Raw genomic sequence first — 11,764 nt, 5'->3', positions numbered from 1 at the left:
CATTGCTCACTGAACATGATTTAAGTTCAAAAAGGTCAAACAGTACCAAAAAGTAGTAGTTTTCAACAATGTAGACGTTAAGGATCTGTGTCTTGACTTTCAGTCAGATGGTGCTCCCTTTGTTAGATATGTCCATTGATAATGGATCCCGATTGTTATCGTAGGGTGTCGTTCCTTTCTTTTTCCTTCCTCTGCCGACCTTGGTAACAAGGAAGGAAGAGAAGGAATGCCCATCACCAACGGTTGAAATACCAGTGAGTGAGGTATCCAGGTGTCTACGGTTGATGGTACTCATGCAATTAACAAGTGATTGGTTACAAAGGTTGCTCCTTCAAATCGTTCAATAGTAGGGAGGAAACAGAGAATAATTACTCCAGGTATGTGCTTAGTGAGAAGAGCAATCATGAAGTAGGCAATGGTGCAGGACAACTTATCCGGTTGAGTGGGTTCAAGAACTTGGTAATGTTCTTCTAGTTCATCCTAATTGTGGTGTTGCTTTTATCATGTGTTTGTATGTAACATGCATTGGCCACATTGTTGTTTAGTGAGGAGACACTTGTGCTAAATAACTACTTTGTAACTTCATATGAAGCTTGTGTGGGCCATATATGATGCTTTTGTGAGTTCATTGTTATGTATGTGGCCCTTATAGAGTATGCATTTTTTGTATGTGATTCCTATTTGATATTAATGTTATATCTGTTTTTGCTGCAGGGTTATATGGAAAAGAATTGAAACTAGGCTGACAATGCCTTTTTACGGGAGGGACACTCGACAAAGTAATCTTTTCCGAGAGTCAATCTCGGCAACTAGGCCACGTGGCAGGTGCTGGCAGCTCGGCTGACTATTTGCCAAGAGCCTAGAGAAGGATCACAACAAAAAGGACTACCTGGGGAGTTGTTGGTGTATATAAGTCGAAAGCTTCATGATGGCTCTCGGCAAAAGGTGACACGTGGTAGCTCCTGGTGAATTTCTTGTGCTACGTAAGCAAACAGCTGAAACCCGCCAACTAGGAAAGTGTTTGTTAAGTTCTCCTTAGCTTCTCAGCAAAGACATGATGGTGCTATCCTTAGCTCACGGAACTGAAGTCGCTTTATTTTACCGAGAGTACCCCTTTTGGCTCTCGGCAATTAGTATGTCGAGCTCCCGACAACGGTTCTCAGCAAAGTTATGTTTGCCTGAGGGGTGTACGCCGAATGCATTTTGCTGAGAATTGTTCTCGGCAAAGGCTTTGGCAAGTTCTTTTGAGCCTTCACCGAGTGTCTTAGGCCCTCGGCAAAGGAGTCGATTCCAGTAGTGTGATCTTCAATACATAAACTTGTTCAAAAATACAAAGATGAATTTGAGGTTTGTAGCATTCCCTAAATCATCAACTTGAGTATGTTTCTTGTTGATGCATCAAATGCAGTTGCCAATACTTCTCCTTTGCTTTGCTCTGAAATTAGCTCCGGTAGATAATAGGATAATTCATCTCGCAAAAAAAATATGGTAGTTCAGATAAATCATTAAACGATACGCCGATTTTTTTTATTTTTTTAAAAGTAGGACAATATTTTCGCTGACATACACACACACGTAAGCCATCACGACTCGCCAGAAACGTTGCCGGTCAGTGTATCTGCGGAGCATTCATTGGCAAGCGTGAAAAATAATACACGCGATATTCTGAAAATATTCGAATGTACGCGATATTCTGAAAATATTCGAATGTACGTTTAGATGCTGCAAGATCTTAACTGCCCGGCCCGCGCCATCCAAGCCGTCCATCTCGCGATTGCACGGCCCAGAGCCGCGCTCACGTGCATGCATGCATTCGCCCGATCCCTAACCGCAGCAACGATATCCTCTGTATCTTGCTCCCGAAGGGAGTAAATTCACCCTTTAATCAAGCCATGCAAGCGGGGACACGGCCGCGATTGCATTCTGTAAATGGCGCGCATGCATGCAGCTGTGCGAGATAACCTCATGGCATTTTGGGGCTCGCGCACAGCTACATCTCCTCTTCCAAACCGGGAAAGGACAGGCGGCCGCGATCTCCTGCACCGATCCGACCTAGCTATGAGAAATGAATTCCAACACGAGATCTAAATACATGGAGATTTTGGATTTCCAGGGCACTATTACTGCTACGACAAACAAAGATATTTGGCTTCAATTCTCCCGATTGGCTGCTGCTACGCCTGCGCTCGCGCGCTCCCGTCTCGCGCGTGTATAAATTGATGCACACACGACTGACTGCATCATCAGTACGACTACGACGGTACTAGCATCCCCAGCCAGGTCTTCTTCGACCGATCGATTCAGCTGCTGATCGTAGTGGCAGAGTTGGTGATCATCATGGTATGCGCTCTACCATTGCTCACCAGCTCGATCGAAAAGTAGTAGTACATGTAGATTTTCCTTCTCATCATCTATATGTTGCTTTTGCCTGACGTACGGATCTTGAAAATGGCAGAGGGTTGCAGCAGCAGGACGCACCTCCTTGTTCCTCGTCCTGCCGCTGCTGCTGCTTCTTGTGGTATCGGCCACAGTTCGTTCTGCGGCGGCGGCGGCGACCAAGGTGTGGAAAGGGGAAGGGACTCGATACAGCGTCATGGCTTTCCATGCCGCTGGGGACGGCGTGACGGATGATACCAAGGTATAACAACAGCGTAGCCTCGACCTACATATGATTCTTCACCTGCATGCTTCTTGGTCATTGCCCGTCATTTCAGATCTTTCTGACTCACTCATCTGCATCCTCCGTCTTCGTCACCGACAGGCGTTCGAGGAGACATGGGACTCTGCGTGCAGGGACAGCGGCGGAGCCAACGTGTACGTCCCTGTGGGAAGGACCTTCTTGCTGCGCGACGCCACTTTCAACGGGCCCTGCAAGTCACCCATCACGATGCAGGTAACTAACACCTGACCGTCTACCGACGATCTGACCGTACTCTTATCTAGTATAGTACAGTATAATCGCCGACAGTATAAACTGAGGCTGGAGCGTCTCTGCAGGTGGACGGGGACATCGTGGCGCCAAGCACCCTCTGGCAGCTAAAATCGTCAAGCGTGCTGACCTTCCACGAGGTCGACAACCTGACGGTGGACGGCAGCGGCCAGATCGACGGCCGAGGCGCCCCGTGGTGGGATTGCCACAACCACAAGGTAACAACCCACACAAACATAGCCGTTGCTTCTTCAATCCATCTTCATATCTTGCCCACACTCTGATCAGCTGCCCCTCTCGTCTCTGACAGAAATGCAGTGTCCGGCCAATGGTAAGCACACACGCAACACCTCTTCTACCTGCCGAACCAAAAATACCCATTTCAGTCTAGACAGACAGACACGTCTGCACGTACGCACGCGAAAGCTAATTCAGGTGCATGTAATTGTAACCAACCCACAGCTGGTGTCATTCTCGTTCTGCAACGGTCTACGGGTGACCAACATACGCCTCAAGGACAGCGCCCTCAAGCACATCAGCGTGTACAGGTGCAGCCAGGCGCTGGTGCACAACGTCTCCATCTCCGCGCCCTGCGACAGCCCTAACACGGACGGGATCACCATTGGGGCCTCCGACCATGTCCGCGTCTCCTCTTCCTCCATCAAGTCCGGTACAGTAACAGCCCTTGATGATAAAATCCATTGCTTCATGTGTGTTTGCAATACTCTAACATACGTACGTTGGACGAGTGCAGGTGATGATTGTGTGTCGATTATAACGGAAACCACCGATGTCAACGTCACTGACATCACGTGTGGGCCCGGTCATGGCATCAGGTACAATGCACAACAATGCATACATATGCAGGTCTTACTGACCAAGTGCATAAGGGCTGATGAATTTAATTTCTCTAGTGATTAGTAGCATACATTTACCTAAGCAGCTTCTTTCTTGTTATGTAGTGTGGGAAGCCTTGGAGGTGCTGGTGAAGGCCCAGCGATGGTGGAGAGGATTACAGTATCCAACTGCAACTTCTTTAACACGACGAACGGTGTCAGGATCAAATCTTGGCAGGTAACACTGAAGCAGCATCTACATGCCTTCTCTGTGTTGTGCATGTGTGTGCCTTGCATCAGATCAAAGATATCAACTGATGGTTGCACACACCACTGCAAGCCATAGGCATATATACCACTATTAATTCCCCTGATAACATATATGATGTTGTAAATGCAGGGCGGGCAAGGCAAAGCGAGCGGATTCATTTTCAGGGACCTCAACATGACTGAAGTCCAACATCCTATCGACATCGACCAGTTCTATTGTCCACATGGAAACTGTCCAGAACGGGTAAGGAAACCTACTCAACTCAGTCACCACCACATTGACCGCTCCATCTTCAGGGCAATGGTTGAGACTGAAATTATATTGGTTGCCTTTGCAGCAAGGTGGTGTGGCCATAACGGACGCGAGGTTCATCAACATCCATGGGACGTCCTCCGAGCGAGAGGCTATCAAGATCATGTGCAGCAATAGCGTGCCGTGCCACGACATCTATCTCGATAATGTCGACCTATCATGGTGTAAACACACTGCTCCACCAAAAGCCAAGATTATGAATGCCCATGGGAGCGTCGCGGGCAAGGTGAAGCCACAAGTGCAGTTCTTGGGCCGTTGATCCCGAGTGCTCTTTGTTGTGAACATAGTGCTTGGACATAGACAGAGGAGCAGTGCAAAAATTCTTACCTTAGGTGAGCGCCATGTAAGGTCAGGGTAGTGGTGTTAAAATTGGATTGGCTGTAAGGATGGTAGTTATGGCCGACTACACATACACACAAGTTGTACGCATCAAGCACAATGTATGTTGTTCAAAGTTACGGATGTCCAACTCTTATTGATCTAGTGATTGTGGACATGCCTGAAGACCCTATAGCTCCACCAATCATATTGGATAGATCATCTGTAAGAACTATTAAAAGCTATAATCAATGTTCATGAGGGAAATATAAGATTTAATCTTCCCTCACGGGAGCCTTTAGGCCTTGTACAATGCAAGGTGCTTTGGAAGTACCTAGAGAAATAAATCAGTTTTTCTTGAAGCACCGTGCTTATATGTAAAGGATAGATGACTAATTAGGTACCGCTTCTGTAGAGATAAGCACTAGTGCTTGAGAAAAACTCAACCTATTTTACTAATCATCTCTCTAAACACCTTGCATTGTTCAAAGCCTTGGAGCATCTCAAACCGATCCCCTAAAAAGCTAAAGAGGAATAAAATTTCACTTTTACTTCCTTAACCTGCACCTAACGACCGATCCCGTAAAAGCTTTAGAGGAGTAACAATTGTCCTCCTTGGCCGCCAGACTCTTAAATATACTCGGCCGCCCACCCACGGAGTAAAAAAATTCCTCTCCCCCTTGGCCGCACCCTACCCACCCTGCATCCCATCCACTCTGGTGTCGCCCTACTTGCCTCGGTAGTCCACCACAAGCCACCGCCGACCTCTCATAGCACCCGCCGCGCTCCTTCCCCACCTCGATTCGGTCGGTTCTCATCACCGACGGCGCCTAAATTGACAAAGCTACGGCCATCGCCGCGACCGTCGGATTCGACGCAACCAGGCGCCGATGCATTTTGGAGGGATTTGACGGGGACCGAACCACACATCCACCTCAACCGCTCCCCTACCGCCTCTCCGTATGTCCTCTCTCGCTGCTTGCATCTCAAGCGTCGATCAACCGCAGACACCGTCCTGTCCCCCGTTAGCAAGGCTCAGTCATTGTCCAACAGCTAGTCGGCGTACCTCTACTGGTCATCAAGTGTGATCACTGCTGGCAGGTGGTGTTGCGCCTCATCTCGAGCACGACGAAACATTCCGGATGGATTTTATACAAGTGTGAATAGAACAAAGTGAGTGCCATTTTGTACAGTTCTTGTTCGGATTAGTCGCAATTCCAAAATCATTGTTTGCTCAAAACTGTATGTAGGAAATATGCAAGTTTTGATACTGGGAAGAAGAATACATTTATCTATTGATAGTGATAAATTTACTAGATGTTGATGCACTAATTGCTAGAGATGTGACTAGAGAGGACGCAATGTTCAAGTTTTAGGAGGCAGAGAAGAAAGAAGTGTGCAAGATCGAGAAGTCAATAGAGAAAAGCAACAATGTAGGCAATGAAGGCATAGAAAGCATTTATCAGACTAGTAGGAGCGGTTAGGGAAGTGATGTTTCTATTAAAGTTTGTCAATTTATTTGTAGTTTTCTTTGGATTGGTTCTCTTAGCAAAGAACTAGTGAAGCATGTGATCAAGAAGTTTTTCAGCAAATGTCATAAGTAGACACTTGTTCTAAAGAAGAAGGTTTTTTTACACCTAAACCGCCATATTTTCTTGGTTTGCAAACATTTTTCCATGCAGTAAGACACCTGCCCAATACAAGTTTCTTTGGACGTCCCGTATAAGACATAACCAATTGCGTCGATCGCTTTGATAACTTTTTTTGATAGCTGAAAGACTGTCATATAGTACGTAACTAGCAAGTCTAGAACAGAGGAGGGCAGGATTAGTATGGCCCATTGTTTTGCATGTATGCACACCATCCAAGGAGGTATTCGATGGATTTTCATAACCTTTTCGACAATTGAAAGACCATCATATAGTTCTCCCTCCATCCCAAAATAAGTGTTGTAATTTTAGTACAATTCTATACTAAAGCTTTTTTTTTGAACGTCATGACTTTATTCCTCAAATAATGGCAAGATCATTTACATAAAGGTGAAGAACAAATTCAGGGACGGAGGATTCCCAACTTTCAGAGATTCTACTACTAAGACAATGCTTCGCCAGACCATCCGCAAGCATATTAGCCTCTCTATTACAAAAATCATAGCTAACACTTGTAAATTGCATCGCCAAAATGGAGCACTCCATCATGACCGGAACATCGACTCCCATATACGTAGCTGGATCAAATATTGCCTCCAAGGCGTGCATACAGTCCGATTCGATGATGATCTTGGTACATCCCATGTTAGCTGCTAAGTATAGTCCGGAGCGAATAGCCAAGATTTCAGCTGATCCTGCGCTTGATACATGAGATAGAACTTGTGTCGCTGCTCCCAAGAATTTGCCATGTTCATCCCGTGCAACAACGGCACATGCTCCACGAAGATTCTCCTCATGAAATGATGCATCAACATTAAGCTTTCATTTCATTAATGGGATGAACATTTCATTAAGCTTCATCGAGCTCGAAATTTCATCAGTAATTGCTTTGCAAATTCCTTTCGGTAATTTAAAAACAGACATAGCATATGATGGAATTGCCTGAGCTACCACTTTGAAAAGGATTTCTTTACCTTGAACTGATAGGAATTTTTCCTTCCAACCCTTCAGCCTTTGACACACTCTGTCAACAAGATGTTGAAAGCAATCACTTCTATCAACACCAACAATTGTCGGCAATCCCAGATACTTATCGGACAACGCTTCAGTTAATATATTCAGCAACTGACAAACAGCCTCTCTTTCATTAACTCTGGTATTAGGACTGAAAAATACACTAGATTTAGGTGTACTTACACGTTGTCCCGAGCTCTGACAATATATATCTAAAACACTCTTCAAAGTAGTTGCATTTTGCACCGTGGCTCTCATAAGAATTAGAGAATCATCTGCAAACAAAAGATGAGATATTGAAGGGGTGTTCCTGGCCACTCTTATTCCTTCAATTCCACCTATTTCCTCTTCATGCATCAACAGACTTGAAAGTCCTTCAGAGCAAATCAAAAAGAGATAAGGAGACAGGGGGTCTCCCTGCCTTAAGCCCCTGGTTGGTATAAACTCATCCATCTCTGTATCATTAAACCTGATCTGGTATTTAACAGAGGAGACACACTCCATAATTAGCTCAATCCATCGTTCATGAAACCCTAACCTCATCATCATCTGTCTCAAAAACTCTCATTCTACTCTGTCATATGCTTTTAGAATGTCCAGTTTAACTGCACAAATACCATTCGACCCATGTGTTCGCTTCTTTATGGAATGAAAACACTCATAAGAAATCAGCACATTATCAGTGATTAATCTACCTGGCACAAAAGCACTTTGTGTAGGAGAAATTACCTCAGGCAGGATTTTTTTCAACCTATTCGACAACATTTTTGAAATGATTTTATACATCACATTGCATAAGCTAATGGGCCTGAACTGAGTGATTACCTCTGGGCTGTCCACTTTAGGTATTAACACCACATTAGTGTCATTCCACCCATGAGGAATTTTCTTGTTATTTATTGCTTGTAAAACTTCATCCGTCAATTCCTCTCCGACGATATGCCAAAAGCGTTTAAAGAAGATTGCATGAAGCCCATCAGGGCCAGGGGCCTTCATATCTCCTATTTGAAACAACGCTTTTTTTACTTCTTCCCTCGTGTATGGGGCAATCAGGATGTCATTCATTTGCCCCGTGACCACGGGTTTTACAGTATTCAGCAAATTTTCGTCAATAAGCCCTGCATCCGATAAGAACAGATTCTGGAAGTAATCAAAGATCATAGGCTTGAGGTTATCATTCCCCTCAACCCATGCATTATTATTATCTTTCGGTTTCTTGATCAAGTTACGACGCCTACGTGCCGAAGCAAACTGATGAAAAAATTGGGTGTTACGGTCACCACGACGAAGCCACTTTGCATGTCCCCTTTGGGCCCAGTAAATCTCCTCTTGCTCTAGGATATTTTCAATTTTGAGCGTCAACTCCTGCTGTTTTGCCCGTGCGTCAGCATCATATGGTTCTCGCATCAGTGCCTCTAGATCCTGCTGCGCTGCTTTCAGTCTGGCTCGAGGACCCTTCAATGCTTTCCTCTCCCATTGATGAAGATCTTTATGCACTGCTGCAAGTTTCTCACTAGCCGAGGGGCAAAGCCCCCTAACGACTGCCTTCTGCCACGCCGTACGCACAACTTCCTCCACCGTCTCTTCTTCTAGTCATCTTGCTATTGGGGAACATAGTAATTTCAAAAAAAAATCCTACGCACATGCAAGATCATGGTGATGCATAGCAACGAGAGGGGAGAGTGTGTCCACGTACCCTCGTAGACCGAAAGCGGAAGCGTTATGACAACGCGGTTGATGTAGTCGTACGTCTTCACGATCTGACCGATCCAAGCACCGAACATACGGCACCTCCGAGTTCAGCACATGTTCAGCTCGATGACGATCCCCGGACTCCGATCCAGTAGGGTGTCGGGGATGAGTTCCATCAGCACGATGGCGTGGTGACGATGATGATGTTCTACCGACGCAGGGCTTCGCCTAAGCACCGCAACGATATGACCGAGGTGGAATATGGTGGAGGGGGCACCGCACACGGCTAAGGAACGATCACGAAGATCAACTTGTGTGTTTAGAGGTGCCCCCTGCCCCGTATATAAAGAAGGGAGGGGGGAGGTGCGGCCGCCCCCCTAGGGGTGCGCCTGGAGGAGTCCTACTCCCATCGGGAGTAGGACTCCCTCCTCTTGCCTTGGTGGAGCAGGAAAGGGGGAGGAGAAAGAGGAAAGGGGGGCGCCCCCCCCCCCCTCCTTGTCCTATTCGGACTAGGGGGAGAGGGGGCATGCGGCCCTTCCCTGGCCGGCCCTCCTCTTCTCCCTCATGGCCCATGTAGGCCCATTAACCCCCGGGGGGCTTCCGGTAACCCCCCGGTACTCCGGAAAAATCCCGATTTCTCCCGAAACGATTCTGTTATCCAAATATAGGCTTCCAATATATCAATATTTATGTCTCGACCATTTCGAGACTCCTCATCATGTCCGTGATCACATCCGGGACTCCGAACAACCTTCGGTACATCAAACATATAAACTCATAATGAAACTATCATCGTAACTTTAAGCATGCGGACCCTACGGGTTCGAGAACTATGCAGACATGACCTAGAACTGTTTCCGGTCAATAATCAATATCGGAACGTGGATGCTCATATTGGCTCCTACATATTCGACGAAGATCTTTATCGGTCAAACCGCATAACAACATATGTTGTTCCCTTTGTCATCGGTATGTTACTTGCCCGAGATTTGATCGTTGGTATCCAATACCTAGTTCAATCTCGTTACCGGCAAGTCTCTTTACTCGTTACGTAATGCATCATTCCGTAACCAACTCATTGGCCACATTGCTTGCAAGGCTTATAGTGATGTGCATTATCGAGAGGGCCCAGAGATACCTCTCCGACAATCGGAGTGACAAAACCTAATCTCGAAATACGCCAACTCAACATCTACCTTTGGAGACACCTGTAGAGCTCCTTTATAATCACCCAGTTATGTTGTGACGTTTGGTAGCACACAAAGTGTTCCTCCGGTAAACGGGAGTTGCATAATCTCATAGTTTTAGTAACTTTGTATAAGTCATGAAGAAAGCAACAGCAACATACTAAACGATCAAGTGCTAGGCTAACGGAATGGGTCAAGTCAATCACATCATTCTCCTAATGATGTGATCTCTTTAATCAAATAACAACACATGTCTATGGTTAGGAAACATAACCATCTTTGATTAATGAGCTAGTCAAGTAGAGGCATACTAGTGACATTAAGTTTGTCTATGTATTCACACATGTATCATGTTTCCGGTTAATACAATTCTAGCATGAATAATAAACATTTATCATGATATGAGGAAATAAATAATAACTTTATTATTGCCTCTAGGGCATATTTCCTTCAGTCTCCCACTTGCACTAGAGTCAATAATCTAGATTACACAGTAATGATTCTAACACCCATGGAGTCTTGGTGTTGATCATGTTTTGCTCGTGGAAGAGGCTTAGTCAATGGGTCTGCAACATTCAGATCCGTATGTATCTTGCAAATCTCTATGTCTCCCACCTGGACTTGGTCCCGTATGGAATTGAAGCGTCTCTTGATGTGCTTGCTCCTCTTGTGAAATCTGGATTCCTTTGCCAAGGCAATTGCACCAGTATTGTCACAGAAGATCTTCATCGGTCCCGATGCTCTAGGTATGACACCTATATCGGAAATGAACTTCTTCATCCAGACTCCTTCATTTGTTGCTTCCGAAGCAGCTATGTACTCCGCTTCGCATGTAGATCCTGCCACAATGCTTTGTTTAGAACTGCACCAACTTACAACTCCACCGTTTAATAAAAACACGTATCCGATTTGCAATTTAGAATCGTCCTGATCAGTGTCAAAGCTTGTATCGACGTAACCATTTACGACTAGCTCTTTGTCACCTCCATAAATGAGAAACATATCCTTAGTCCTTTTCAGGTATTTCAGGATGTTCTTGACCGCTGTCCAATGATCCACTCCTGGATTACTTTGGTACCTCCCTGCTAAGCTTATTGCTAAGCATACATCAGGTCTGGTACACAGCATTGCATACATGATAGAGCCTATGGCTGAAGCATAGGGAACATGTTTCATTTTCTCTCTATCTTCTGCTGTGGTCGGGCATTGAGTCTGACTCAACTTCACACCTTGTAATACAGGCAAGAACCCTTTCTTTGCCTAATCCATTTTGAACTTTTTCAAAACTTTATCAAGGTATGTGCTTTGTGAAAGTCCAATTAAGCGTCTTGATCTATCTCTATAGATCTTGATGCCCAATATGTAAGCAGCTTCACCGAGGTCCTTCATAGAAAAACTTTTATTCAAGTATCCCTTTATGCTATCCAGAAATTCTATATCATTTCCAATTAACAATATGTCATCTACATATAATATCAGAAATGCTACAGAGCTCCCACTCACTTTCTTGTAAATACAGGCTTCTCTAGAAGTCTGTATAAAACCATATGCTTTGA

General features: G+C 45.2%; 1 protein-coding gene across 1 annotated transcript; it reads left to right on the top strand.

Moving 5' to 3' along the window:
- The first annotated feature begins 2,483 nt into the window (after positions 1 to 2,483).
- LOC123069108 (probable polygalacturonase At1g80170) lies at positions 2,484 to 4,607 on the top strand. Its single transcript, XM_044491862.1, has 8 exons — positions 2,484 to 2,638; positions 2,762 to 2,893; positions 2,998 to 3,147; positions 3,392 to 3,599; positions 3,684 to 3,765; positions 3,892 to 4,003; positions 4,166 to 4,279; positions 4,374 to 4,607. The coding sequence occupies exons 1-8, from the start codon at positions 2,594 to 2,596 to the stop codon at positions 4,605 to 4,607; spliced, it is 1,077 nt and encodes a 358-aa protein (XP_044347797.1). The 5' UTR covers positions 2,484 to 2,593.
- Positions 4,608 to 11,764: the final 7,157 nt, after the last annotated feature.

Source organism: Triticum aestivum, chromosome 3B, assembly GCF_018294505.1.
Source record: "Triticum aestivum cultivar Chinese Spring chromosome 3B, IWGSC CS RefSeq v2.1, whole genome shotgun sequence".
Taxonomy (NCBI): Eukaryota; Viridiplantae; Streptophyta; class Magnoliopsida; order Poales; family Poaceae; genus Triticum; species Triticum aestivum.
Note: the sequence above shows the minus strand (reverse complement) of the source record. Positions and strands in the feature narration are given on the sequence as shown.